General features: G+C 40.9%; 1 protein-coding gene across 2 annotated transcripts in view; it reads left to right on the plus strand.

Annotated features, from left to right (window-relative positions):
• gabrb2a (gamma-aminobutyric acid type A receptor subunit beta2a) overlaps positions 1 to 27,486 on the plus strand; it is a 140,437-nt gene that overhangs the window by 78,682 nt on the left and 34,269 nt on the right. For both annotated transcript variants that reach the window (XM_063000520.1, XM_063000528.1), the window contains exons 5-7: positions 2,747 to 2,829; positions 14,401 to 14,538; positions 18,916 to 19,068. In XM_063000520.1, the coding sequence (XP_062856590.1) occupies positions 2,747 to 2,829; positions 14,401 to 14,538; positions 18,916 to 19,068 (374 nt within the window). The remainder of the gene's footprint in view (positions 1 to 2,746; positions 2,830 to 14,400; positions 14,539 to 18,915; positions 19,069 to 27,486) is intronic.

Below are 27,486 nucleotides of genomic sequence, written 5' to 3' on the forward strand. Positions count from 1 at the left end.
AAATAACCTATGTGTTCCTGACAATCACATTTTACAGACTGTGCTGGCATACAAAGTTTTGTAATGTCATTTAAATCTATGTCATGTAATTTGTTAATTTACTTAAATCTTTATTTAATAGTTTGTTTGTTTATAAGGATTTTAATGTCATGTTTTACACTTTGGTTACATTTATAACAGGAACGGTAGTTACTCTTTACACAAGATTCATTAGTTCATAAGGTTATATCACACACAGTCATGGACAAATTTGTATTTCCAATTCACCTGACTGCATGTCTTTGGATTGTGGGAGGAAACCGGAGCACCTGGAATAAACCCACTCAGACACAGGGAGAACATGCAAACTTACACAGAAAGGACCCGGACCGCCCCACCTGGGGATCGAACCCAGGACCTTCTTGCTGTGAGGCGACAGTGCTACCCACTTAGCCACTGTGCCGTCCCTTATTTAATTGTAAAAAGGTCAAATGCATGATTTGCAGTGTTTTCGATGACAAATTTAATACTGGGACCGAGGCATGTTTAACACTGAGTCACATCACCTTTTCAACAAGACCAATCCAACATAGGTGGCTTAGAATCGGTTTCATATAAAATATAATTTTAGACTTGCGAGGGTGAGAGGATTTTAAATTGAATGATATGATGAGCATAATAAAAAACACAAAGTGCATAACAATACTACTCACCAATGATGGAAAATCAGTGGGAACCCTGAGCTTTTTTCGCTGCAACAAGACGCTCCCACCTAGGGGTGATGGGAGTCAATAAGACCCGAAGTGTGTTCCTTATGTCCAGGATGCTTCTTAACTTTGTTTTGGTTGCTGTCACTGCAGAAAATCCCTCTTCACAAAGATAGGATGTTGGAAATGGATTGTTTATTCTTTGTGTGCAGCCCGGCAATGAATGACCCACAGACCGGTACCAGTCCGTGGCCCGGTGGTTAGGGATCACTGGCTTAGAGGATGTCTCAATGTGTTCTGTGAATCCCCACCTCCCTCTTTCATTCATTTCCAATTCCTGGAAATACCAGAGCCAACTGCACCTGTTGGACACCAGGCTAGGTTGACAACACAGCTGAAATTTGAATTTGAGAGTTCAAGATCTTAAGAGCGGTGGGCTAGCGCATTAGCTTGAGGCACATTTTGCATATTTTTGGAATATGGAAGGAAAAGTAAGTGCCTGAGAAACCTACACAGAGAGAACTCCTCACCTCTTCTGCTTTCTAAATATATCAATTTCACATGGTTTTTGTTTTAAGGACAGTTGTAGCCTAGTGTGGTTAAGGTACTGGACAAGTCATTGAAAGGCCACTGGTTCAAGCCTCACCACTGCCAAGTTGCCACTGTTGGACCCTTGAGCAAGGCCCTTTAACCCTCAATTTCTTAGACAGTATACTGTCACAGTACTGTAGGTCACTTTGGATAAAAGTGTCTGCTAAATGGCAAAAATGAAAATGTTATGCTTAAGTTTACGCAGAATATCTTTCAAGGTCATTTTGACGTACCACCTGGAGGGGCTGCACAGTTTGAAAAAACAATGCCAACTTATAATGGCATTTAAAATATTCCAATTCTGGGTGTTATTTGACATATTTCATCATAAAAAAAAAATAAAAAAAAATAAAAAAATAAAATAAACATTGGCCGCTCAGGTGGCGCAGTGGTAAAGTACGCTAGCGCACCAGAGTTGGGGTTTCGAATTCATCGTATCGAATCTCAGCTCTGCCTTTCCGACTGGGTTGGGTGGCTGCATGTACAACGATTGGCTGGATCATAGGTCCTCATAACTGGTGCAACTGCGGCCCCTGCTGGCTGACTGATGGCGCCTGCACAGAGCTGAGGAATAATGCTGATGGGGGTGTGGCCCTTCGTACACAGTGCCCGTCAAGTGTATGAACTCGACTCTTGCAGGTGAAAAATGCAGTCTGTACTGACTGTACGCACCGGAGGGGGCGGTGAAGGGTCGAATCAGTATAGAGGACCCAATCAGGGTAATTGGACACGACTAAATTAGGGGAGAAAATTGGGGGAGAAAAGGCAGTGGTAGCTCAGTGGTTAGGGTACTGGACCAGCAATCAAAAGGTCCCTGGTTCAAGCCCCATCACAGCCAAGTTACTGCTGTTAATCCTCATTGTAAATTGCTTTGGATAAAACCATCCGCTAAATGGTGTAAATGTGTTATTTGGGCCAGCTGTAGCCTAGTGGTTAAGGTACTGGACCAGTGATCAGAGGGTCGCTGGTTCAAGCCCCACCACTGCCAGGTTGCTGTTGGGCCCTTGAGCAAGGCCCTTAACCCTTAATTGCTCAGACTGTGTACTGTAATGTAAGTCGCTTTGGATAAAGGCGTCTGCTAAATGCTGAAAATGTTTATGTGATCTGGGTAAACTGTCCTTCTTCTCTACTGGGATATGAAGAAATCAAACTGCACAATACTTCATGGCTTCCTATTATCATCACTCCTTTTCTTTTTACACCCACATTACCAGGCTGCAGTTCCATAGCTGTTTGCAGTAGTTCGCGGCTTGGCACATTAGTGAAGGTCTGTGTGTTCGACCCCATCTACTCTCTCCGCACTTAAGTGAATTTAGCAGTGGCTCCAGGTTGTATGGTGAAGGCTGTGTGTGAGAGAGGAGAGAGCTAGAGGAGGCGTACTTCAGCTCTGCTCTTGTCCCCGGTGTCCTTGAAAGCTGTCAGTAATGGGGTGCTTTCTCTGTGTGTGTGTGTGTTCGTCCTGTATGCAGAATCACCACCACTGCGGCATGTATGATGGACCTGAGACGTTACCCACTGGATGAGCAGAACTGCACACTGGAAATTGAGAGCTGTGAGTAAAGCATGCAGTCGATACGCTCCTGTCTTGTTCTACACACACACACACACACACACACACACACTAGAATGAGCTTAGGAGCCTAGTCCTCCTTTGTCCTCCCAATCAGGCTGTCATCAATGGGACATCGTGTTAGCAGCAGCAGTGAATTAAACCATTACAACACCAATAAAAGCTTTACATCTTCCTCCTCATGAAGGCGAAGCTTTTTTTCAATTGCTATTACTCGGTGTAATTGCACCAATAAAAATCATAAGGCATGGAAACAGAAATGTGTGCCTTTGCCAGTTTTAGTGGCCTCTAAAAACAATTATGCCCATGGCTGACCTGCTCTGTGATGTGGTCTGTTTGATCACCTACAGCTCAAGCCGGCGTCCTTCACCCCCTATTATGATCTGCTCTTCTTTCCCTTTCGGTGACTGTCTGTTCTTCTTTTTATCTCTGGCTGCCCAGATAGCACAATGTGGCACACCTCAACAAGTTCATGCTGTTCATGCCAGGAGTAACACTAGACACGAGACAGATAGTGACTAGTCAAGAGACTACATTTCAATCACAAGCACAGCAGCGTAGATATGTTTACAATAATGTTTTATGTTTAAAATAATGTACAACCCCAAATCAGAAAAAGTTGGGACAGTATGTAAAATGCAAAAAATAAAAAAACACAGAGTTTCTTACATTTACTTCGACTTTATTTCATTTATTAATAAACATCCATTCCTGCATTTCAGGCCTGCAACACATTCCAAAAAAGGTTGGGACAATAAAGTATTTACCACTTTGTAATGTCGCCATTCCTTTTCACCACACTTAAAAGACGCTTTGGCACCGAGGAGACCAAGTGATTTAGTGTTTCAGCTTTTATTTTGTCCCGTTCTTCCTGCAAACACGTCTTAAGATGTTCAACAGTACGGGGTTGTTGTCGCATTTTTCCTTTCAAAATTCTCCACACATTCTCTATTGGGGACAGATCAGGACTGCAGGCAGGTCAGTCCAGTACCTGTACCCTCTTCTTCCACAGCCATGCCTTTGTAATGTCTTGTTGAAAAATGCATGAATGTCCCTGGAAAAGATGACGTCTTGAAGGCAGCACATGTTGCTCTAAGATCTCAATGTACTTTTCTGCATTAATGCTGCCATCACAGAAGTGTAAATGACCTTTGCCAAGGTCACTGACACAGCCTCATACCATGACAGACCCTGGCTTTTGGACTTGTTGCTGATAACAGTCTGGACTGTTATCAAACATCTTTGGTCCGGAGCACACAGCGTCCATATTTACCAAAAGAGACCTGAAATGCTGATTCATCTGACCACAATACATGTTTCAACTGTGTGATGGTCCATCCTAGATGCCTCCAAACCCAGAGAAGTCGATGCGGCTTCTGGACATGGTTAACATAAGGCTTCTTTTTTGCACAGTAAAGTTTTAAGTGGCATTTGTGCATGTAACTCTGTATTGTAGTGCTTGCAAAGGTTTGCCAAAGTAATCCCTCACCCATGTGGTTATATCAGCTATTGTTGAGTGGTGGTTCTTGATGCAGTGCCGTCTGAGGGATCGAAGATCACGGGCGTTCAGCCTAAGCTTGAGCCCTTGGCCCTTATGCACTGCAATTCCTTCCAGATCCTTGAATCGTTTGATGATATTATGCACTGTAGAGGGAGAAATATGCAAAGCCCTTCCAATCTTTCTTTGAGGTTCATTGTTTTTAAATCATTTTCTCGTGCATTTGTGGACAAACTGGAGATTCTCTGGCCATATTTTCTCATCAAAGACTCAGCCTTTCCTGGATGCTACTTTTGTACAAAACAATGATTACAATCACCTGTTGACATCACCTGTTTGGAATCACATCATTATTCAGGTAGGTGATATGCATCACAGAAGCCTGCTGGCTTTTAATGCAATTCTGCCGTAGCGATTGAAGGTCATGAGCATTCAAGCTTATCAATTTATCTATTTATTATTCACAAATTCGTAATCTTTTGATGATATCATGTATTGTGGAAGGTAAAATGCCTAAAATCTCCAATCTGCAATTGCCCATTAAGTAATATTATTTTTAAACTGTAGGATTCTCTCTAGATTTATTTCTCTCTCTCATTCTGTGCCTGTCACCCACTGTCTTACTTTCTTTTTTTTCTTTGTTGGCTTCTGGACACACATTTTAAAAATGGTCCAGCATATACCCAGCCTCTCTCTGTATTTCTGTCTTATTCTCGCTATTTCGTCTTCCACTACCATGCTGTATTTCTTTCCTCCTCATTACTGTCTCTAGGTAACCTCCTACATTTGTCTCTGTTTATCCAACTCTCCATCTCCCACACACTGTGGTGTACTGTGCAGTGAAACAGCAATTGCCCTTTGTCTGATTTTTACAGTTATTGTATATTTTTGTCATTTTGTCATTTAGATTTCAGTTATTAAGAATAATATAGTATTACACAAAAGGAACTTTGTGTAAAAAGAACTAAAGCACAACACATTTTGTCCAAAAATGTATTTGCATTTCAAACACATACTGCAGTACCCTTATGGAAAAAAAGCCTCCCTTTAGTTAACCAAATGTAATTGCTGGGTCAATTTAAAAAGTAAACAAACACTATTTCAACACAGCCCTAAACTCTCATTAGAAATGTCATAAATCAAGGTTTATTTGTGTATTTGTATGTCAGATGATGGTAAAGTTGTAAATGATTTACTTGTTATCAGGGGGTGTGATTTGCAAAGTCATGCCCCTCTTCCATGCCATAAACATCGTCTGGGTCATGGAGACAATAGAGGTTCCTCTATTTAATTATGCTTCCTTTTCTTAAGTGTTGCTGGCCCCTGTGTTGGCAATCTACTTTTATCTTAAAACCATGATGCCATGCTTGATCTGGTTTGGTTTTTAACCTGAGCAGATGTTACCACTTTTCAGCTGCCTCTAAATGGCGGCATGATTTGGCCTTTGGATCCCCACCTTTGGATCCACACTGAGTCCTGACTGCACCAGTCGGTGAAATGACTGTCCCTCTTATTGTTAGCTGGTTCAGGCCGTCTAGTACCTCAGTAGTAAATATGCTTGACCACAACACATTTTGTCCAAACATGTATTTATTTAAGGAATAAACCTATCCAAACACATACTGTACTACCCTTTTTGGGTCAATTTTATAAAGTAAACAAAGACCAAATTTTATAAAGTAAACCCAGCCCTAAAATCTAATTAGGAAGGTCACAAATCAAGGTTTATTTGTGTATTTTATTTATTTATATGTCAGATGATGGTAATGTTGTAACAGATCCACTTGCCATTGAGATTAGCAGGGAGTATGATTTGCAGAATCATGCCCCTCTGCCATGCCATTAAGATCGGCAGTCATGCAGGCACAGATGATTCATGTATTGGTTCCTTTCACAGAGAATCTCTGCTCCTCATTGAGCATTAGTTTGGTGAGCATTTGGTTGGAGGTTCCTCTCTTTAATCATGATTTCTTCTTCACAGTGTTGCCAGCCCGTGTCAGCAACCTACTTTTCTCTTAAAACCATAATGCAGGCCGCACAGGTGGCGCAGCGGTAAAACACGCTAGCACACCAGAGCTGACATTTTGAACTGGGCTTGGCGGCTATATGAACAACGTTTGGCCGTTGTTCATCCAGGGAGGGAAATGCCAGATAGGGTTCCTCATAACTGATGCAATTACAACCTCTGCTGGCTGATTGATGCCGTCTGCACAGAGTCGAGGGATAATGCGTTGATCAGGGTGTGTCTCTCCGTGCACAAAGCTGATCCGCATATGAACTCGCCTCGTGCAAGTGAAAAGATGCAGTCGAGAAAAAGGGAGAAAATGCATTAAAAAATACCATGATGCCATGCTTGATCCGGTTTGGTTTTTAACCTGAGCAGATGTTACCATTTTTCAGCTGTCATGATTAAACCACCTTGGACAGGCGAGCTGCCTCCAGGGGCAGCATGTTGTGGTGTGGCCTTTTCCTGATTGGACCCCACCTTTGAATCCACACTGAGTCCTGACTGCAACAGTCGGTGAAATGTGTGTCCTTCTTATTTTTTAGCTGTTTCAGGGCGTCTAGTTTTCATTGTTAAAAATGCTTGAGCACAAATGCTAAATTTTCTGTGCCCATATAGTAAGGTTTAATAAAGTTCATGAGTTTATTTGCCAAGGGTATTTTTATTTGTTAGATTTTTTAATATCTTCTATTTATTTATAATTTTTTTTCTTTTTTTTACCTAATGCAGTCATGTCCAATCAGAGCCTATCTCTCATTGTTGCCGCCACCTTCCCCGCAGGGTTATTAATAGTGCCGGCACCGATCCGATACTCTGTATCGGTATCGGATCGGATATCGAAAGGAAATGAACGTGTAATCTGATCCGATACTGTTGCTTAATGTAAATAACACTTAATGTAAATAAGGCCATTGTTTGTGTGTAAAGCAAATAACACACGAAGATACACTGATCAGCCATAACATTAAAACCACCTCCTTGTTTCTACACTCACTGTCCATTTTATCAGCTCCACTTACCATATAGAAGCACTTTGTAGTTCTACAATTACTGACTGTAGTCCATCTGTTTCTCTGCATGCTTTGTTAGCCTCCTTTCATGCTGTTCTAGGTATTATTTAGGTGGTGGATCGTTCTCAGCACTGCAGTGACACTGACATGGTGGTGATGTGTTAGTGTGTGTTGTGCTGGTATGAGTGGATCAGACACAGCAGCGCTGCTGGAGTTTTTAAATAATGTGTCCACTCACTGTCCACTCTTAGACACTCCTACCTAGTTGGTCCACCTTGTAGATGTAAAGTTGGAAACGATCGCTCATCTATTGCTGCTGTTTGAGTAGTGGTCACAGGACGCTGCCCACGGGGCGCTGTTGGCTGGATTTTTTTGGTTGGTGGACTATACTCAGTACAGCAGTGACAATGAGGTGTTTAAAAACTTCATCAGTGCTGCTGTGTCTTATCCACTTATACCAGCACAACACACACTAACACACCACCGCCATGTCAGTGTCACTGCAGTGCTGAGAATGATCCACCACCTAAATAATACCTGCTCTGTGGTGGTCCTGTGAAGAACAGGGTGAAAGCAGGCTAGAAAGGTATGTAGAGAAACAGATGGATCATTCTCAGCACTGCAGTGACACTGACATGGTGGTGGTGTGTTAGTGTGTGTTGTGCTGGTATGAGTGGATAAGACACAGCAATGCTGCTGGAGTTTTTAAACATCTCACTGTCACTGCTGGACTGAGAATAGTCCACCAACCAAAAATATCCAGCCAACAGTGCCCCGTATGCCCTGTGACCACTGATGAAGGTGTAGAAGATGACCAAGTCAAACAGCAGCAATAGTTTCTGACTTTTCATCTACAAGGTGGACCAACTAGGTAGGAGTGTCTAACAGAGTGGACAGTGAGTGGACACGGTATTTAAAAACTCCAGCAGTGCTGCTGTGTCTGATCCACTAATACCAGCACAACACACACTAACACACCACCGCCATGTCAGTGTCACTGCAGTGCTGAGAATCATCCACCACCCAAATAATACCTGCTCTGTAGTGGTCCTGGGATAGTCCTGATCATTAAAGAACAGGGTGAAAGGGGGGTAACAAAGCATGCAGAGAAACAGATGGACTACAGTCAGTAATTGTAGAACTACAAAGTGCTTCTATATGGTAGGTGGAGCTGATAAAATGGACAGTGAGTGTAGAAACAAGGAGGTGGTTTTAATGTTATGGTTGATCGGTGTACGTTCCAACAGAGTGCCGTTTATTGCCAGCTCACTCTGCAATTGCCGTAACAAAGTGCATCTTGATGACATCATTAACATGTGCCACTGATCTACAACTCATCTGCAACAGCCATTCAGAAATAAAAACACACTGATCTACTTACACTTATTACACCATTAATCCATTAGTGTTATGAAATAAAACAAATTACACCGTTTCCCTTTTAGCCACAGACATCCTCTTCAAAATCCAGCAGGGTTTAATAATCTAAAAACGTGACAGAAATCTCAACTCTGCGTCAATTCTAATTGGTCCATCGCGTTTGATTGACATCCACATCTTTCAGTTGTAGACACTTTGGACGACACTCTGTAAAGCGAGATGTGTCACGTGAACAACAGCTCGAACATAAGTGAAATCAAAAATGCTGAGACATGTATTATTACTGCTTAGTTGTTTGAGTATCGGTATCGGACATAAAAAAGTGGTATTGAGCCAGCCCTACTCGATACCACTTTTTTATGTCCGATACAGATACTGCAAATTGAGTATCTGCAGATTCCGATACCAGTCCGATACCGTCATTTCTTCTCTCAAACAACTAAGCAGTAATAATACATGTCTCAATGCACCATGGTCAAAGTAGCTATCTAAATAACAATGCTCAGACTGTGAAACAAATATTCTAAAGGAATAAATACAGAACCTACAACATCACACTTATGCAAAACTGCTGTTTTTATTTGAACTTTTACACACATAACATTTAGCAGCATTTTTGGCTTGTTTAACAATTGGAAGATGTGAATGTCAATCAAACGCGATGGACCAATTAGAATTGGTTAAATTTCTGTCACATTTTTAGATTATTAAACCCTGCTGGATTTTGAAGAGGACATCTGTGGCTAAACGGGAAACGGTGTAGTTTGTTTTATTTCATAACACTAATGGATTAATCATTGAGGATGTGAGAGATCTCCAAGCCGGGACAAGATAGGTTTTCTTTATCTCAGGTGAGCGATTTATCATTTATAAAGTGATTTTTATTGTTTAAACAGTGTTTTTTGATGTGTCAGTAGTAGATGATTGTTTAAAATGCTAAAAGTTTAAGTAGATCAGTGTGTTTTTATTTCTGAATGGCTGTTGCGGATGAGTTGTAGATCAGTGGCACATGTTAATGATGTCTTCAAGCGTGAGTGGCAATAAATGGCACTGTGTTGGAACGTATCTTCGTGTGTTATTTGTTTTACACACAAACAATGACCTCATTTACATTAAGTGTTATTTACATTAAGCAACAGTATCAGATCGGATTACAGTACATGTTTTTTTCCTTCCGATATCCGATCCAGTGATTTGGGCCAATATCGGACCAATACCGATACAGAGTATCGGATCGGTGCCAGCCCTAGTATCGAGCCAGTCCTAGTTATTACGTGCCTCATCCAACATAGGTGTAGCCGCCGGATGCCTTTTTATTACCCGCCAGAGACGGGGTCTTCTCAACACCGCTTTACAAATTGTTTGTCTTTGTCAGCAGCTGGCCGATTGATAGCACAGCTGGGATTCGAACTCTAGATATCAAGATCCCAGAATAATAAGATGTAATAAGCCTTCCCTGTAATAAGCCGTCATAGAAAAGTGTTTGTTGTTGATTAACAATCAAATCTCTTGTATGTTCTTCCCATGCCTTTATTTCTGGTTCATATGAACAGTGCTGCATTGTGTAATCCAGCTCTATCATGTGCACCCTAATGAGGCATGAGCCCGCGCCCGCCGTCTTTTCCGTAAAACTCCATTCCTGATACATTTTTAATTGGCGTCATTCTGAGCCAGATACTTCAGCGCTCGTCTTCCTCTACTATCTGTGCTCTGTCCCCTCTGAGCTGGCACGTCGAGAAAAGTGACGTGATCTGTTGACAGAAATCAGTCCGTGGATTGACAGCGCCCGACTCGCTGGCTCAGAGATAATGGATTTAATGGGATCTGAATGACCAGTCTTGCACAGCCCAAACTCTTCACTCTCTCTCTCACACTCTCTCTGTCTTTTTCTGCCTGTGCTCTTCTCCATTTCGAAAAAAATAAAAAATCATTGATATGATAACACTGTGTACACAGCTTTATGTGAATTGTCATGCAGCTCAAGCGCTTTGCTTTTATCGTTTTTACATTACGGTTCATCTCTCCCTTATTAGAGAAGATAAATGAACACTATTTTTATTGAAATAAGCTGCATTTTTGTTGAATCCTAAAAGCGAATACCTGGTCACTTATCATGGCACACATGATGCCTTTAAAATGAAGAATGAGAAGCTGGTGGTTAATTATTTATAAAGCTAAATAGGCCAGCGGTTCTCATTAGGAGCTGCAGGAGCCCCGTGCTGGCGCAGATCCTCCGCATAACTGGAAGAGAAGCAAACACTAGCCAGCAAGCCCACTCGCCGAAGCACTTCCGTCCATGGTTATGTAAACTGACTCTCCTTGCATTATTTAATTACAGCTTGTCCCTGTGTTATTGTTAATATTTACAACGCTGGGAGGCTCGTCCAGAGCACTCAGCCACTGAACTTAATACCTTATATTGGTTCTCTCTTAGGACTAGATGTACAAAGGTGATGAGGCTCAATGAAAATCTGCACTGCAGGCTGCTCACGCATTATGTCTGGAATTAGCAATCAACGTCTTAAAGCTCTAGCTCATTAGGCCAGTCGTACTTGTTACTACCTACTAATTACACTCTGCCTAAAGCACACAGTCAAAGATGATCAAATAGTCGAAAAAAGTGCTCTATACAATGGACAAAATGCAGGTTTAGAAAGAAAAAGTCAATTAAAGTAGAGATTGAGTCAATTAAATACACCAATGAGCCAAAACATTAGGACAACACGCCTAATGTGCTGTTGAGATATGAACTCCACAAGACATTCAAAAGTAGTATTTGGTTCCAGTACATTACCAGGGGGTCTATTCACTTACACTGATCAGCCATAACATTAAAACCTCCTCCTTGTCCATTTTATTAGCTCCACTTACCATATAGAAGCACTTTGTAGTTCTACAATTACTGACTGTAATTAGCCCCCTTTCATGCTGTTCTTCAATGGCCAGGGCTCTCCCAGGACCACTACAGAGCAGGTATTATTTAGGTGGGGGATCATTCAGAGCACTGCAGTGACACTGACATGTTGGTGGTGTGTTAGTGTGTGTTGTGCTGGTATGAGTGGATAAGACAAAGCAGCGCTGCTGGAGATTTTAAACACCTCACTGTCACTGGAGGGGGTGTGTATGGCTGCGACTCTTCTCGGTCAGGAGTGGAGGTCTGCGGCAGTAAGAGCAAATTACAATAGGGGAACAAAATTGGGGAAAATGCACAGATAGAAAAAAAGTAGTAACAACACAAATGGCTGTGTTCTAATTTGTCAAATGTTTAGTCCAGTATGATGTGTGGTGTGGAAGAACTTCATTGGCCTGCACAGAGTCCTGACCTCAACCTGATAGAACACCTTTGGGATAAATTAGAGAGGAGACTGTGAACCAGGCCTTCTCGTCCAACATCAGTGTCTGACCTCACAAATCCGCTTCTGGAAGAATGGTCAAAAATTCCCATAAACACACTCCTAAACTTTGTGGAAAGCCTTCCCAAAAGAGTTGAAGCTGTTATAGCTGCAAAGGGTGGGCCGAAATCATATTAAACCCTATGGATTAAGAATGGGAGTCACTCAAGTTCATGTGTGTGAAGGCAGATGAGCAAATACTTTTGGCAATATAGTGTATAACTATGTAAAATAATTAAATATCAGTCTAAACCTGTTTAGCTAAATAGCTGTATAGCTTCGATCAGCCTGTCACTTGTTTTTTTATTAACCTGTATGACTAAATCTCAGTCTCATCATGGCATATTCTGTCTGATCTCAATCAATTCATTGTCCTCTTTAAAATCAATTACATAGCTGTGGCTTTGACAGATACTAAGCACAGCCATGTGAATGCAGCTGTAGGCTCTCTGACAGTGTAAGTACTTGACCTGACAACAAAATCAGTTGTTGTATCCAATTCCATTGCACTCGCTACCCCCACAACACCCACACTGACCAAGGCATTTTAAATTCATCGTTATAAAAAATGCTAATTTTAAAATGATTAAAGACAGTTACTGCATAAAAAAAACAGCTTTTATAAAAAAAAACTGTTTTTGTTTTGCAGTGGAGAAGGTATTGATTGTTTAATACACTAGAGACCTTGTACACAATGATCCACAGGTCAATTGAAGCATGAAAGTGAACTTTTTATAAAAGCACACTCTGCAGTTTATTCTGGACCTTGTGAACTATTTGTGTCATGGAGGTCATAGAGTTAGCGGTCCCAACCACCTGAAGCAGTCAGAGAAATCACATTTCTGATTATCAAGTACATCTAGATGAACATTTTATTGTACAACCCCAAATCAGAAAAAGTTGGGACAGTATGGAAAATGCAAATAAAATCAAAATGCAGTGTTCCTTACATTTACTATTTGACTGCAGACAGTTTGATTGTAATCATGATTGAAATGTTTAAAAACAATGAACCTCAAAGAAAGATTGGAAGGGATATTTCTCCCTCTACAGTGCATAATATCATTAAACCATTCAAGGAATCAGGAGGAATTTCAGTGCGTAAAGGCCAAGGGTGCAAGCTTAAGCTGAACGCCCGTGATCTTCGATGGTACTGCATCAAGAACCGCCACTCAACAATAGCTGATATAACCACATGGGTGAGAGATTACCTTGGCAAACCTTTGTTAAGCTCTACAATACAGAGTTACATGCGCAAATGCCTCTTAGCCTTATGTTAACCATGTCCAGAAGCGGCGTCAACTTCTCTGGGCTCAGAGGCATCTAGGATGGACCATCACACAGTGTAAACGTGTATTGTGGTCAGATGAATCAGCATTCCAGGCCTTTTTTGAAAAAAATGGATGCTGTGTGCTCCGGACCACAGACGCAAAAAGAACCATCCAGACTGTTATCAGCAACAAGTCCAAAAGTCAGGGTCTGTCATGGTATGGGGCTGTGTCAGTGCCCTTGACAAAGGTCATTTACACTTCTGTGATGGCAGCATTAATGCAGAAAAGTACATTGAGATCTTAGAGCAACATGTGCTGCCTTCAAGACGTCATCTTTTCCAGGGACGTTCATGCATTTTTCAACAAGACAATGCAAAACCACATGCTGCACACATTACAAAGGCATGGCTGTGGAAGAAGAGGGTACGGGTACTGGACTGGCCTGCCTGCAGTTCTGACCTGTCCCTAATAGAGAATGTGTGGAGAATTTTGAAAACGAAAAATGCGACAACGACGACCCTGTACTGTTGTACATCTTAAGACGTGTTTGCAGGAAGAATGAGACAAAATAAAAGCTGAAACACTAAACTGCTTGGTCTCCTCGGTGCCAAAACATCTTTTAAGTGTGGTGAAAAGGAATGGCAACATTACAAAGTGGTAAATTCTTTACTGTCCCAACTTTTTTTGGAATGTGTTGCAGGCCTGAAATGCAGGAATGGATGTTTATTAATAAATGAAAAGAAGCTGAGCAGATAAAACATGAAATATCTCAGGTTCATCCTGTCTGCAATCAAATAAAAGTCCAAGTAAATGTAATAAACTCTGTGTTGTTTTATTATTTGCATTTTCCATGCTGTCCCAACTTTTTCTGATTTGGGGTTGTAAAAAATCCCTATTTGAATAGAATCTTGTGAGGACTGTTCATCAGATAAGTTGTAAAGTGCAAATTAAGTCTCAATCACTGACTCCACTGACCTTTTTTTGCTTTACCCTATAGATGGATACACGACAGATGATATAAACTTTTACTGGAGGGGAGGAGACGGAGCCGTGTCTGGTGTTGAACGTATTGAGCTGCCTCAGTTCTCGATAGTAGACTACAAGCTCATCTCCAAGAACGTGGTGTTCTCAACAGGTACAGCCAGTTCCGAAAAATACTCATTATGCACACATCAAACACTGGCCGAAGATGATAAATGCAGCATATTATATATTAAAAAGTTTGTGTGGAATTTAATAAACACTTTTTCATTCGAACTCCAATTTGCTGTCTACTCATGTGTCTTTTCTGCTGGACCGGCACACAGTCCGAAGCAACTGGAATACAAGGGTTCACACTTAAATGAGTTCTATGTTGCAGTGGGCTTCTTCAAAACTGGCACCTTAATGCTAGACTAAAGTTTGTTACTGATTTTGTAGACAATGAAAGGACTTATTAAAGAATAAATTAAGAGCAGTGGTAGCTCAGTAGTGAAAGTGCTGGACTACTTATTGGAATGTTTCTGGTTCAAACCCCACCACTTTGGGTTGGGTTGTATTGCCTTAATACAAGGACTTTAACCCTCAGCTGCTTGGATTGCATTCTGTCACAAATGTAAGTTGCTGTGGATATAAGCATCTGCTAATGGATGTAAATGTAAATAGGGCTTTTAAAATGCAATATTTGAAAGTGGTGTCCACATACTTTTGGCCTACAGTGTATGCCATCACTGCCATTTTTTAAAATTATTTTGTTTATTCATTTTCTCTCCTTTTTCTCCCGACTTAAGCATATCCAATTACCCAATTGCATTACGCTTCCTCTGCTGATGTTGATCTCCACCCTGGTTGAGGAGAGCCTCTTTTCACCTGCACGAGGCGAGTTCATATGTGGATCAGCTTTGTGTACGGAAAGCCACACACAGATCAACACATCAATCAGCCAGCAGAGGTTGTAATTGCATCAGTTATGAGGAATCCCCTCCAGCACCCTGACTTTGAATAACAGCCAATCGTTATTCATGTAGTCGCCTAGCCTGCCGGAGAGCAGAGCTAAGCGCCATTACTGCCATTTTATTGATATTTTTTTTGACTGACTGTTAACGTGACTTTTGAAGCAATTTAAGGCATTCAAACCCAACAACAATGCACCTACTGTCAGACACCATGGTGGTAGTACTATGCATCAGGACAAATTAACGAAGAAGGACGTTTGCATAAAAATTGTCTCGTTCGTAGGGAGGTGCTGAAGGAGATTCCTTATAACTGATGCAATTACGACCTATTCTGGCTGATTGATGGCGTCAAGGGATAATGAGGACCTGGGTGTGTCTCTTCGTACACAAAGCTGATCTGCATATTAACTCGCCTCGTGCATGTGAAAAAATTTAGTCGGTACTGCACATGTGTCGGAGGAGGGGTGTGTCAGTCACGACTCTCCTCAGTCAGAGTGGAGGTCAACATCAGGAGAGTGGAAGCATAATACAATTAGGTAATTGGATACGACTAGATTGGGAGGAAAACAGGGAAGAAAAATCTTAAATCTCAGACATAAGTCGGTGTTTTAGCAAGGCAGCAACTCCTTATAGGGAATGTGCAAAACTGTCAAATTTGCACGATGTATTTCAGCACTGGTGAGTGAACTGGGAGAGTGTGTTGCCCTCCATGACCCTGAGTAGGATGAATCATTGATTTGTTTTAGCAATTCATTTTCAACAGGTTTTTCTTTAACTGTTGGAGGTGGCTTAGCAATTAACATACTGGATTGTTCGAGCCCCACTTCTGCTGGGTTGCCACTGTTGGGCCCTTGAGCAGTCCTTTGTTTACGTCTGCCTACAATTGTAAGTCACTTTGAATCAAAACGTCTCAATGCCGTTGTACCTTAAATGATTTTATCCATAGTTTTTATTTATTGGCAACTTGCTGAGACTCCATACTTGACCTCAGTTCCTTGGTTGGACATCACTGGGCTTTAACACACCTGGAAACACTGGGTGCGAATATTTCCTAAAACAGGTTGCCAATTCATTGCATGTCATTTTACTCACTTACTCACCCACGTACACACACACACACACACTCAGCAGCCTGTCCATTTTCTGCATGTTTTTGAGAGCTGTGAGGAAACCAGAATATCCAGGGAAAACCTGAATGCACATGCTGCTGTGTGACACCCACCCCGCCAGCTGTGCTACCATGCAGCCCAGATAAGATGAAGCATAATATGGAAATTATTAGTTTTTTAGATTCATGATTGCAAGTTCAAGGTAGCGTTTAACAGGAAATTATTATTTTTACTGGTGCTTTCATGCTGAAAAAAGGGCACAAAATTAAATAAATATAAAGACAAAGGCAAATAAGTGAATTTTACATATCTTTTACTGCAGCCCAGAATTAGAACACTAGTATTTTTATGCATCAGAAATGGTCTGTACTTATCTAGAACAGTTCCAGCTGCACGTTACAGTACACTTCTGATACATTTAGTATACACTGATCAGCCATAACATTAAAACCACCTCCTTGTTTCTACACTCACTGTTCATTTTATCAGCTCCACTTACCATATAGAAGCACTTTGCAGTTCTACAATTACTGACTGTAGTCCATCTGTTTCTCTGCATGCTTTTTTAGCCTACTTTCATGCTGTTCTTTAAATTGTCAGGACCTCCACAGGACCACTACAGAGTAGGTCTTATTTAGATGGTGGATCATTCTCAGCACTGCAGTGACACTGACATGGTGGTGGTGTGTTAGTGTGTGTTGTGCTGGTATGAGTGGATCAGACACAGCAGCGCTGCTGGAGGTTTTAAATACTGTTTCCACTCACTGTCCACTTTATAAGACACTCCTACCTAGTTGGTCCACCTTGTAGATGTAAAGTCAGAGATGGTCGCTCATCTATTGCTGCTGTTTGAGTTGGTCATCTTCTAGACCTTCATCAGTGGTCACAGGACGCTGCCTACGGGGCGCTGTTGGATGGATATATTTTTGGTTGGTGGACTTTTCTCAGTCCAGCAGTGACAGTGAGGTATTTAAATGCTCCAGCAGCGCTGCTGTGTCTGATCCACTTATACCAGCACAACACACACTAACACACCACCACCATGTCAGTGTCACTGCAGTGCTGAGATTGATCCACCACCTAAATAATACCTGCTCTGTAGAGGTCTTGTGTGGGTCGTGACCATTGAATAACAGTATGAAAGAGGGCTAATAAAGCATGCAGAGAAACAGATGGACTACAGTCAGTAATTGTAAAACTACAAAGTGCTTCTATATGGTAAGTGGAGCTGATAAAATGGACAGTGAGTGTAGAAACAAGGAGGTGGTTTTAATGTTATGGCTGATCTGTGTATATCTAATCAGTGCTTTACATAAGGAAAAATTAAAAGCATTAAAACATTCCTGAGATCCAGAACCTCAGAAAGGCTTTTTGCAAATATAGTTACAATTAAAAGAACATGAAATTAAAACCAAGATTTAATTATGTTTGTGTGTGTGCGAGTGTATCCAGCTTCACTATAATGTGTCGGCGAACAGAACTGAGAGTGCGATTGATAGAGGCGGTAGAGTTTTAACAAGACATGGACTTTACCTGTTCAGTATTTACTGAAGTTGGAGGTAAAGCCATTTAAGGTTTACAATTTAAATTGTCGTTACGGTACTAAACAAAAAGAAATACACTGATCTGGCATAACATTATGACCACCTTCCTAATATTGTGTTGGTCCCCCTTTTGCTGCCAAAACAGCCCTGACCCATCAAGGCATGGACTCTGTGCATGGACTTCGGATTAGACTGGTCCAGCACATCCCACAGATGCTCTATTGGATTGAGATCTGGGGAATTTAAAGGCCAAGTCAACACCTCAAACTCGTTGTGCATTTTTGCTTTGTGGCAGGGTGCATTATTATTTGAGCTACAGTAGCTCGTCTGTTGGTTCGGACCAACCAGCCTTCACTCCCCACGTGCATCAATGAGCCTTGGCCGCCCATGACCCTGTCGCCGGTTTACCACTGTTCCTTCCTTGGACCACTTTTAATAGATACTGACCACTGCAGACCGGGAACACCCCACACGAGATGCAGTTTCTGAGATGCTCTGATCCAGTCGTCTAGCCATCATAATTTGGCCCTTGTCAAACTCGCACCTGTCCATTTTTCCTGCTTCTAACACATCAACTTTGAAGATAAAATGTTCACTTGCTGCCTAATATATCCCACCCACTAACAGGTGCCGTGATGAAGAGATAATCAGTGTTATTCACTTCACCTGTCAGTGGTCATAATGTTATGCCTGGTTGGTGTACAATAACCTGAATGATGCAGTCACATCGGTCACATCTGAAGCTTTGCAAAAGCTGCATAACTTCCCTCCAGAACAGTCCCAATTTTTTAAGTGGCCCTTGTGAAACCTTATTGCCCACCAATGACTGAAGCATGCCATGATCAAGAGCATCAAGAGCCAAGACTGAGCAATCTGCATCACTAACCTCTTTGTATGTCTTACTTTCTTATCTCTTACTGTCCAGGTTCTTACCCTCGTCTCTCTCTGAGCTTTAAACTGAAGAGGAACATTGGCTACTTCATCCTGCAAACTTATATGCCCTCCATCCTGATCACCATCCTGTCCTGGGTCTCCTTCTGGATCAACTATGATGCCTCTGCCGCTCGTGTGGCGCTAGGTACGATTTCTGTCTATGTGCTTTTTGTTGGTTCTGTTGGATGCTCTGGCTTGAACCTAGGATATTACAGATGTGGTGTTTTATATTCTAGAGGCAGCTGCTTGGGAAAATGTACCAATTTGGCGGACATTATGGGGACAAGTGATGTCCACTGTTCTGTGAAAGGTTTTCACAAGATTTTGGAGTATGTCCAATGCAGTCATTTGTGAGGTCTGGCACTGATTTTGGTTTTGAGCCGAGTCTGCTTACAACTTGGAATCAGGAGAAACAGAAGTCGTTGTGGTTTTCACACTACACAACTGATTGGCGATAGGGAGTCACACACTACACGATCTACCATCAGGAGAAATCTCAGACGAGTCTGTCTGGTCTTCCAAACTACGTTTTGTCACGAAAACACACGACGAAGTGACGAGGGGTTTAATGATACCATGTCCAAAAATGCATTCAATGTTTTTACACTCCTCCCCCGGGTTTTCCCTCACTCTGTATCTTGCGTTCTCATTGGCTGTAGCTTGCAACGCCTTTCACACTACAGGATTTTGAGTCACCAACTGGTTCAGATATTTAACATGCTAGATATTTTTCTTCAGTCTGCAAGCGACCGGTGAGCCGCTCGTCCCATTTTGCACTCCTCTGGCTAGTCATTTTTAAGATGGTTGTTCTGTGATACTCTGACCATATAACAGAGTAACCAAATTACAAGATAGCAATAACACATTGTGAGAGTTTGTTATATTACTATATTGTTAGCCTAAGATTTTGTTATAGTGTTATCCTGTTATTCTGTGAGAGAGTTTGACGTTTGCTCTGAGAGTTAGCCTGTCTATAGTTCTTACTATTTAGTAAGCTTGTTTCCTGTTTGCCATTTTTTTTTAGTTTGGGTTAGCTTGGCATAGTTGTTAGCTTAGGTGTTAGTATTCCTGTTTCTAGTTGTTTATGGTCAGACTAGCTTAGTCTGGTCTTCCAAACTACATTTTGTCACGAAAACACACAACAAAGTGACGACGTGTTTAATGATACCCGGTCCAAAAATGCATGCCATGGTTTTACACTCCTCCCCCGGGTTTTCCCACACTCTTTATCCTGCGTTCTCATTGGCTGTAGCTTGCAACGCCTTTCACACTACAGGATTTTGAGTCACCAACTGGTTCAGATATTTAACATGCTAGATATTTTTCTTCAGTCTGCAGGCGCCCAGCGAGCCTTTCAGATCAAGTCATTGAACAGTTCACACATAGTGATTAAGAGTCGAGTTTCGATCCCAAAGGGAAGGCAGAGTTGCTTCCGAGCCGGCACATCTAGCGGCGAGCAGTTGGCGAGCGAAAATCAGGGCAAAAATCGTGTAGTGTGAACTAGGCATAACTGGCTACTTTCTGGTTTGGGATTATGATTAATTGCAGATGGTCTCTTGTATAAATAGGCTTTCATGAATAGCAATAGCTACATAATTTACACAAGTAAAATATGGATTAGACTGACACAATTTATAAGCAACTCTAAGTCCCAAAATCACTTGTACAAACAATTGTTTGTAAGTACAAAGTAGAACGTAGAGAAAGTAGAGGGTTTTTTTGCCAATATTGGGGTCAAAGCCCGAACAGTTTCTTTATAGTATAGAGAATTTCGTAGTAAGTTTAAATTTCATAGCAGGTCTGTCAAAAATTTAAGGGTCAAGAAAGAAAGGGATCCTCAATAGAAAATATGATTCTCAAAGCTTGAATATAATTTATTGCTAAACAGGGACAATGGAAAAGCCTCCTTGAGGCTGTTGTCAGATAAAAAAGATTAATTTATTTGGACCCATGAACGGACTAGAAATATGTGTGTAAGAAAAGACTAGGCATTCAAACCCAACAACTCTTTACCTACTATCAAGCTGTCACGATCACAGCACATGGCCTCTTTGTTTGGTGTAACACACTTATCTTCATGATTCGTCCTTGAGAGAATCACTACCAGCTGCTCCTCATGACCTGATTAGTAATGTGTGTATATAGTCTCATTTTGCACTCCTCTGGATAGTCATTTTTAGATGGTTGTTTTGTGATGCTCTGTGTTATTGCTATCTTGTAATTTGGTTACACTGTTATATGGTCATTGTGAGAGTTTGTTATATTACTATATTGTTAGCCTGAGATTCTGTTATAGTATTATCCTGCTTTTCTGTGAGAGAGTTTGAGATTTGCTCTGAGAGTTAGCCTGCCTATGGTTCTTGCTATTTAGTATGCTTGTTTCCTGTTTTGGCGGTATCCTTCTCTTGTCCTTTTTGCCATTTTCATTAGTTTGGGTTAGCTTGGCATAGTTGTTAGCTTAGATGTTAGCATTTCTGTTTCTAGTTGTTTATAGTCAGACTAGCTTAGTTTAGGGAACTGTTATGATTAGCATTAGCTTTTACTGTAGCTTATTATATCCATTGTTGGTCACTGCTCATCCCTTGTCTTGTTTCATGTTGTATAAGTTTTTGTTGTGTGTTCTTGTGTAGTACTATGTCAATTACCTGCACAAACCTTCTCTGGGAATGTGTCTGCTCTAATCTCTCAGCTAAGCATTACACAAGCGTGGTGGTTGTTTGGCTGCCAGTAAATTAGCAAATTACAGTAAGTGGACAGAATAATAAAAAATAACAATACCTTAATAGTCCAGTAATGGGCAGGATAATGACCACCAAAATTGATCTTTTGAATAGCTTTCATTAGGTCCTGCCTTTAACAATAGTATACATACTGTATATGGACTATACCATAAAGTGAAGTTAAATAAGCCAGAACAAACTTGAATGACCCTAAGATCCAACCAAATTTCTTGATGGCTACCTAAATAAACTAACTGAAGTGCGGAGAAATATGCATTAGCTTTAAGTGTAGCTTATCATATCCATTGTTAGTTACTGCTCATCCCCTGTCTTTGATGTTTTGTATTAGTCTTTGTGTGTTCTTGTGTAGCCAATTACCTGTACAAGCCTTTATCTACTCCAATCTCTCAGTTAAGCGCTACACAAGCATGGTGGCTTTAGTTTTATAAAGCAGGGGCTGTTTTGCTGTCAGTAAATTGGTGAATTGCAGAAATTGGTCAGAATAATAAAAAATAACAATGCCTTAATAGTCTTATAATCTTAAATGTTTCAGGGTTTGGGCAGGATAATGACACCCCCCCCCCCCCCCCAACCAAACTGGGCTTTTGAATAGCTTTCATGAAGTCCTACAGTTAACAATAGTATGAATATATGGACTGTACTGTAGAGTTGATTAAGGCAGAACAAACTTGAATGACCCTCAGATCCAACCACACTGCTTGATGGCTACCTAAATTATCTAACTGAAGTGAGGAGAAATATACATTAGCATTAGCTTTTAGTGTAGCTTATCATATCCATTGTTAGTCACTGCTTCATTGTTTCATGTCTTGTATTATAGTCTTTGTGTGTGTTTTTGTGTAGTACTTTGTCAATTACCTGTACAAGCGTTCTCTGGGAGTGTCCACTCCAATCTTTCAGTTAAGCACTACACAAGCATGACGGCTTTAGGTTTATTGGTCAGAATAATAAAAAATAACAATGCCTTAATATTCTCATAATTTTAAAAATGTTTCAGGGTTTGGGCAGGATAATGACCCCCCAAACTGGGCTTTTGAATAGCTTTCATGAAGTCCTACAGTTAACAATAGTATGAATATATGGACTATACCATAAAGTGAAGTTAAATATGCCAGAACAAACTTGAATGACCTTCAGATCTTCTTGATGGCCTCCTAAATAAACTAACTAAATTATACATTAGTATTAGCTTTTAGTGTAGCTGATCATATCCATAGTCTCGTAATCTTGAAAATGTTTCAGGGTTTGGGCAGGATAATGACCCCCAAAATTGAGCGTTAAAAAAGTCCTACAATAGTATAAATATATGGACTATACTGTAGTAAAGTTAAATAAGCCAGAACAAACTTGAATGACTCTCAGAACCAACCAAATGTCTTTATGGCGACCTAAATGAACTAACTGAAGTGAGGAGAAATATACATTAGCATTAGCTTTTAGTGTAGCTGATCATATCCATTGTTAGCCACTGCTTCATTGTTTCATGTCTTGTATTATAGTCTTTGTGTGTGTTTTTGTGTAGTACTTTGTCAATTACCTGTACAAGCGTTCTCTGGGAGTGTCCACTCCAATCTCTCAGTTAAGTGCTACACAAGCATGGTGGCTTTAGGTTTATAAGGCAGGGGCTGTTCTGCTGGTAGTAAATTGGTGAATTGCAGAAATTGGACAGAATAACAAAAAATAACAATGCCTTAATAGTCTCGTAATCTTGAAAGTGTTTCAGGGTTTGGTCAAGATAACCCCCAAAATTGAGCTTTTATAAAGTCCTACTTTTAACAATAGTACAAATATATAGACTATACTGCATAGATGGTTACCTAAATGAACTAACTGAAATGAGGAGAACAATGCCTTAATAGTCTCGTAATCTTTATATAGTTATATATATTAGTTATATATTATAGTTTTTGTAGTGTGTTCTTGTGTAGTACTTTGTGAATTACCTGTACAAGCGTTCTCTGGGAGTGTGTCCACTCCAATCTCTCAGCCAAGCGTTACACTAGCATGGCGGCTTTAGGTTTATAAGACAGGAGCTGTTTTGCTGGTATTAAATTGGCACATTACAGTGGAAAGTGGACAGAATAATAAAAAATAACAATGCCTTAATAGTCTCGTAATCTTGAAAATGTTTCAGGGTTTGGGCAAGATAATGACCCCCAAAATTGAGCTTTTGAATAGCTTTTATAAAGACCTACTTTTAACAATAGTATAAATATATGGACTATACTGTAAAGTGAAGTTAAATAAGCCAGAACAAACTTAAATGACCCTAAGATCCAACCACACTTATTGATGGCTACCTAAATGAACTAACTGAAGTAAGGACAAATATACATTAGCATTAGCTTTTAGTGTAGCTTATCATATCCATTGTTAGTCACTGCTCATCCCTTGTTTTGCTTCATGTTCTTGTGTTAGCCTTTGTAGTGTGTTCTTGTGTAGCCAATTACCTGTACAAGCCTTTATCTGCACCAATCTCTCAGCCAAGTGTTACACAAGCATGATGGCTTTAGTTTTATAAGGCAGGAGCTGTTTTGCTGCCAGTAAATTGGTGAATTGCAGAAATTGGACAGAATAATAAAAAATAACAATGCCCTAATAGTCTCGTAATCTTGAAATGGCTTTGGGGTTTGGGTGAGATAATGACCCCCAAAATTGAGCTTTTATGAAGACCTAATTATATGGGCTATACTGTAAAGTGAAGGTAAATAAGCCAGAACAAACTTGAATGACCCTCAGATCCAACCACACGTCTTGACGGCTATCTAAATGAACTAACTGTCATAAGGAGAAATATAATCAAATATTAGGTGTACTGGATAACCAGCTTTTTTTTCAGGAAACATGGAGAAGCTTAAATTATTTAAATATACACAGACCAGGCATAACATTATGAACATTATATGAAGTGAATAACACTGATTATCTCTTCATCACGCCACCTGTTAGTGGGTGGGATATATTAGACAGCAAGTGAACATTTTATCCTCAAAGCTGATGTGTTAGAAGCAGGAAAAATTGTGATGGCTAGACGACTGGGTCAGAGCATCTCCAAAGTGCAGCTCTTGTGGGGTGTTCCCGCTCTGCAGTGGTCAGTATCTATCAAAAGTGGTCCAAGGAAGGAACAGTGGTAAACCGGCGACAGGGTCATGGGCGGCCAAGGCTCATTGATGCACGTGGGGAGCGAAGGCTGGCCCGTGTGGTCCGATCCAACAGATGAGTTATTGTAGCTCAAATTGCTGAAGAAGTTAATGCTGGTTCTGATAGAAAGGTGTCAGAATACACAGTGCATCACAGTTTGTTGCGTATGGGGCTGCATAGCTGCAGACCCCTGCAGCATGCTGACCCCTGTCCACCGCCGAAAGTGCCAACAATGGGCACGTGAGCATTGGAACTGGACCACAGAGCAATGGAAGCAGGTGGCCTGGTCTGATGAATCACATTTTCTTACATCGCTTACCTGGGGAACACATGGCACCAGGATGCACTATGGGAAGAGGGCAAGCCGGTGGAGGCAGTGTGATGCTTTGGGCAATGTTCTGCTGGGAAACCTTGGGTCCTGCCATCCATGTGGATGTTACTTTGACACGTACAGATACCACAGCACACCTTCAGGGATCTAGTAGAGTCCATGCCTCGATGGGTCAGGGCTGTTTCGGCAGCAAAAGGGGGGCCAACACAATATTAGGAAGGTGGTCATAATGTTATGCCTAATCGGTGTATGAAAGTTATGTTTTTTATTTACGTTTACCAGTACATACAGTCATTAGGGGATGACCACATACTTAAGGCCATAAAATGTGTGTCATGGCAGTCGTAACATTCAAATTATTTCTGCAAAAGCTTTTTTGGGTTTTTATGTTTCTATTATTTATTCATAAGTAGTTGAAAAACTCTATCAAATCCCAAGACTTTACCTCTACATAGTTGGAAGAGAATATTGCATCATCAGGAGTGCACTCCAAATACAAAGCAACATGGGGGGTTTGGGTATTGCAGCAGTTTAATGTGCTAACCCATTACCATGGAGATTCTAGTTCGAGTCTCAGCGGTCAGTTACTTAACGGGCACATTTATCTGAGTCTGATGCATGAAAGGCTGGAAGGGGAATTGCTTCATGCTGCTGCAGCCATACACAAGTTCACACTACACACAAGCTACAAAAATGCTGGAAGGGCAACCTGACAAATGTACAAATCTGCTGTTTTAAGTACAACCCCAAATCAGAAAAAGTTGGGACAATATGGAAAATGCTAATAAAATAAAAATGCAGGTGTTTCTTACATTTACTTAGATTTTTATTTCAGGCCTGCAACACATTCCAAAAAAAGTTGGGACAGGGGCAATTTAGGGCTAGTAATGAAAAAACTAAATAATGATGTGATTCCAAACAGGTGATGTCAACAGGTGATTGTAATCATGGTTTGGTACAACAGCAGCATCCAGGAAAGGCTGAGTCATTGGTGAGCAAAGATGATCTGATGATCTTCAGTTTGTCAACAAATGCGTGAGAAAATGATTGAAATGTTTAAAAACAATGAACCTCAAAGAAAGATTGGAAGGTATTTGCATATTTCTCCCTCTACAGTGCATAATATCATTAAACCATTCAAGGAATCAGGAGGAATTTCAGTGCGTAAAGGCCAAGGGTGCAAGCTTAACCTAAACGCCCGTGATCTTTGGTCCCTAAGACGGCACTGCATCAAGAACCACCACTCAACAATAGCTGATATAACCACATGGGTGAGGGATTACTTTGGCAAACCTTTGTCAAGCACTACAATACAGAGTTACATGCACAAATGCCACTTAAAACTTTACTGTGCAAAAAAGAAGCCTTATGTTAACCATGTCCAGAAGCGGTGTCGACTTCTCGGGGCTCGGTGGCATCTAGGATGGACCATCACACAGTGGAAACGTGTACTGTGGTCAGATGAATCAGCATTCCAGGTCTTTTTTGGAAACAATGGACCAAAGACGGAAAGGACCATCCAGACTGTTTTCGGCAACAAGTCCAAAAGCCAGGGTCTGTCATGGTATGGGGCTGTGTCAGTGCCCTTGGCAAAGGTCATTTACACTTCTGTGATGGCAGCATTAATGCAGAAAAGTACATTGAGATCTTAGAGCAACATATGCTGCCTTCAAGATGTCATCTTTTCCAGTGACGTTCATGCATTTTTCAACAAGACAATGCAAAACCACATGCTGCACACATTACAAAGACATGGCTGCGGAAGAAGAGGGTACGGGTACTGGACTGGCCTGCCTGCAGTACTGACCTGTCACCAATAGAGAATTTTGAAATGAAAAATGCGACAACGACGACCCCGTACTGTTGTACATCTTAAGACGTGTTTGCAGGAAGAATGAGACAAAATAAAAGCTGAAACACTAAATCACTTGGTCTCCTCGGTGCCAAAATGTCTTTTTCGTGTGGTGAAAAGGAATAGCTACATTACAAAGTGGTAAATGCTTTACTTTTTTTGGAATGTGTTGCAGGCCTGATATGCAGGAATGGATGTTTATTAATAAATGAAATGAAGTTGAGCAAATAAAACATGAAATATTTCAGGTTCATCCTGTCTGCAATCAAATAAAAGTCAAAGTAAATGTGTGTTTTTTTATTATTTGCTTTTTCCATGACGTCCCAACTTTTTCTGATTTGGGGTTGTAGAATTGCAAGTGCTACACACTATATACACTGCCAAAAACAACAAAAGCAATATTAAGATAAACTGCATTTCATTACTGTACCAGGCTGAACAGACTGGCTGTACAAACTAAGTGTACAAATGATCTTCTATAATTGATCTAGCAGCCAT

This window comes from Trichomycterus rosablanca, chromosome 1 (genome assembly GCF_030014385.1).
Source record: "Trichomycterus rosablanca isolate fTriRos1 chromosome 1, fTriRos1.hap1, whole genome shotgun sequence".
Taxonomy (NCBI): Eukaryota; Metazoa; Chordata; class Actinopteri; order Siluriformes; family Trichomycteridae; genus Trichomycterus; species Trichomycterus rosablanca.